The sequence below is a fragment of the Hibiscus syriacus genome, unplaced genomic scaffold (assembly GCF_006381635.1).
Source record: "Hibiscus syriacus cultivar Baekdansim isolate YM2019G1 unplaced genomic scaffold, ASM638163v2 tig00111022_pilon, whole genome shotgun sequence".
Lineage (NCBI taxonomy): Eukaryota > Viridiplantae > Streptophyta > Magnoliopsida > Malvales > Malvaceae > Hibiscus > Hibiscus syriacus.
In genome coordinates, this window is record NW_024062956.1 from 2625186 (window position 1) to 2627875 (window position 2690).

Consider the following 2690-nt stretch of genomic DNA (forward strand, 5'->3'; position numbering starts at 1 on the left):
ACTAGAAGTGACAAAAATAGCATCACTACTAAAAGATCAAATCATAAGTAATTGACAAAGTAGGTATTTTGGGTTGTGTATAGAGTGTGGGCATTTAATAAGTTGTTAATTACGAATGCTCTAGTCGATTTTGTATTTCGTGATCTCTTTTATGTAAATTAATGTATTTTTTTTAAATGAAAGTTTAAAATTTCCCTATTTTTCTTTAAGTGACAATGTTTGAAAAGTCAATGTGACACCTCAGACTCATATTCGGGTCGAATACGGGTTAAGGGTGTTACACCATATAGATGTAAAAGTTTAAACTCGGGATTTCTAAAAAGAAGAACATTTTCTTTTATTATTAAGTCCACCCAAATGAATTTCAAATGTGTTAAATCATTGTAAGAAAAGAAGAAGAAAAAACTAAAACCAAGGAATTAGTTGTGTGGTCCAAAACATTTAAAACAATAAACTAATAAGGAAGTGTAGAGTTGAGAAAGTTTTGTCTAAAAATTTATTTATGAGGGAATCCATCATCCATGTGAAGACTGAATTATTTATTCAATCTTTGCCAGCTTGTTTTTGTTTTTTGCATTTATTTTATTATTGTTTTTATATGTAGCGTGTAGATGTCGCCATTTATCAACTTTTAGTTTCTCATTTTCAATAAAATAAACCCATAATGATACCGGTTTTCGTCTTTCTCAAATCTCAATCGTGCACAACAATTACCATTTAATTTAATTGGATTCTAATAATTTATTATTCTCATTATTATTTTTCATTAGTTACTACCTTTCGGGTTTTTATATAGACCAATATTATCGTAAACAAATGAAGGATTTTATGTTGGAGAATTAAATTATAAAATTTTAAGAAAATGAGAATAAATTATTAATAAAAATATTTAAAATTTTTAAGAAACTATTATTCAGACAACCTATTATGTCAATCCGTGAATATCATAATAATTGATTTTAATTATTTGTGACCTACTTTAAACTAGAGAGGATTATAAAAAGAGAGTTTAGCGACAAGGGCCATGTTAGCAGTTGTATGAAGTAGAGAATGAATTCAAGTTCAACTCTTTCCCAACTTAAACAATAATCATTAATCTATGTACTCCCTTCCAGTTTAAACAAGTTCCATGTTATTTTAATATGCCGATTCTAACACTTTAATGCAATTTTATGCATTAATCATAGAGAAATAAAGCACTTGACAACTCTCACTTCGAGATAATATTATATGATACAATACATTTATTATTCAGATAATTTTATAACAAGAATTGAAGTTTGTTTTTATTTTTATTTCTAAGGTGATTATAATGTAATAATTGTTTAGAATTCTTTTTACTTATTAACAACACATGATATTAACATAATGTTCTAATTCGAATCCTCCAAAGAATAACAGCCCTAGGAAAGAAAACAACTAAGGAAAAACGAAGCACATTTTACTTACATCTTGAGGGTGTAAATACAATACCAATTAATACAAATATTTCACTCTCATCGTCATATAGTTTCCACCATGGAGCATGACATTGTGGAATTTCGAATCTGCCATTGTTATACGCCGACAGATCCAAAAGAAAAAACGGATTCAAAAGTAAATCCATATCCACAAAACCAATACCCCACGTATTATAATTTTTTTTTTTAAAAGTCCCCATTGCATGATTGTCGTTAATGAGATCCCGGCACGGCTGTCAGTCTTCGGAGATGCTCGCCAGATGCGGTTGCCACGATCCGACACGGCTGTGCCGGCGTTCCTTTCGCAAGCAATGTTTCTTCTCTGAAACCTTGACGTTTGCTAGGCAAGGATCGCAATCCGAAGCGACGACGCTTTTGTTGTTCTTGTTGCAATCATTGGAAGGCTTCTTGTGGTGCACACTCTTCTTTTTCTTCTCCGGCAACGACGACGACGGGATCAAAAAGTATATGTTGCCTCTCTTGAGCTCGGTTTCAGGCGAGAGGATCAAAATCTTACGTAAAACACCTTGAGAGGTTGGTTTGCTAAGAACATGATTAGGGTTGGCCTTGAGGATCTCGCCGGCCGTGATCGGACCCGTAATTTCTTCGACATATCCGTTCAAATGGACTATACGGATCAAGTCTAGAGCTCCACAGGGAAGAACACAGGCCAAACAACATCTTAAACTATTCCCCATGTCTTTGAAATTAACTCGAACTCTTTGTTTTCTCTCTTTCCTCTCTCCTGGAATGAATTGTGGCTAATGGAGGACAACGGCATGTTATATAGCAAAAACAACATACTCATATGCACTAAAGTAGAAAGAATTAACTATATTTTATGGCATAGTTGAAGTTACGAATATGCCCTACTCCCACTCTTATAATATGACTTAGGTTTTTGTTTGTTGATTATAGGTCTAATTGTGGTTTTACTCCTGCTGCTATGCTGAAATTTGAGATTCAATTCATATAGTTTGATTCAATATAATTAGGTCTGTTTACTTTTATGATGTTATTAACATGTCCAATTTAATAACACCATTAGTTTTCCCGATTAAAGTGATGATGTGAATTTTTATTTAAATAATTTTAAAACTTTGATTAATATAAATTTATTAGGGTAAAGTACACAAATTATCTCCTGACTATAAGATGTTACAGTCGACAGTCATTTTCGTCTGTTCCCGTTTTATTATAATATAATTATATATATTTATTATTATATTA

The 2690-nt window shown here is 31.7% G+C and overlaps 1 protein-coding gene across 1 annotated transcript; it reads right to left on the reverse strand.

Moving 5' to 3' along the window:
- Positions 1-1424: 1424 nt before the first annotated feature.
- Positions 1425-2228, reverse strand: LOC120150212. Its single transcript, XM_039162903.1, has one exon. It carries the CDS (start codon positions 2156-2158, stop codon positions 1697-1699), a length of 462 nt encoding a protein of 153 aa, XP_039018834.1. The 5' UTR covers positions 2159-2228; the 3' UTR covers positions 1425-1696.
- Positions 2229-2690: the final 462 nt, after the last annotated feature.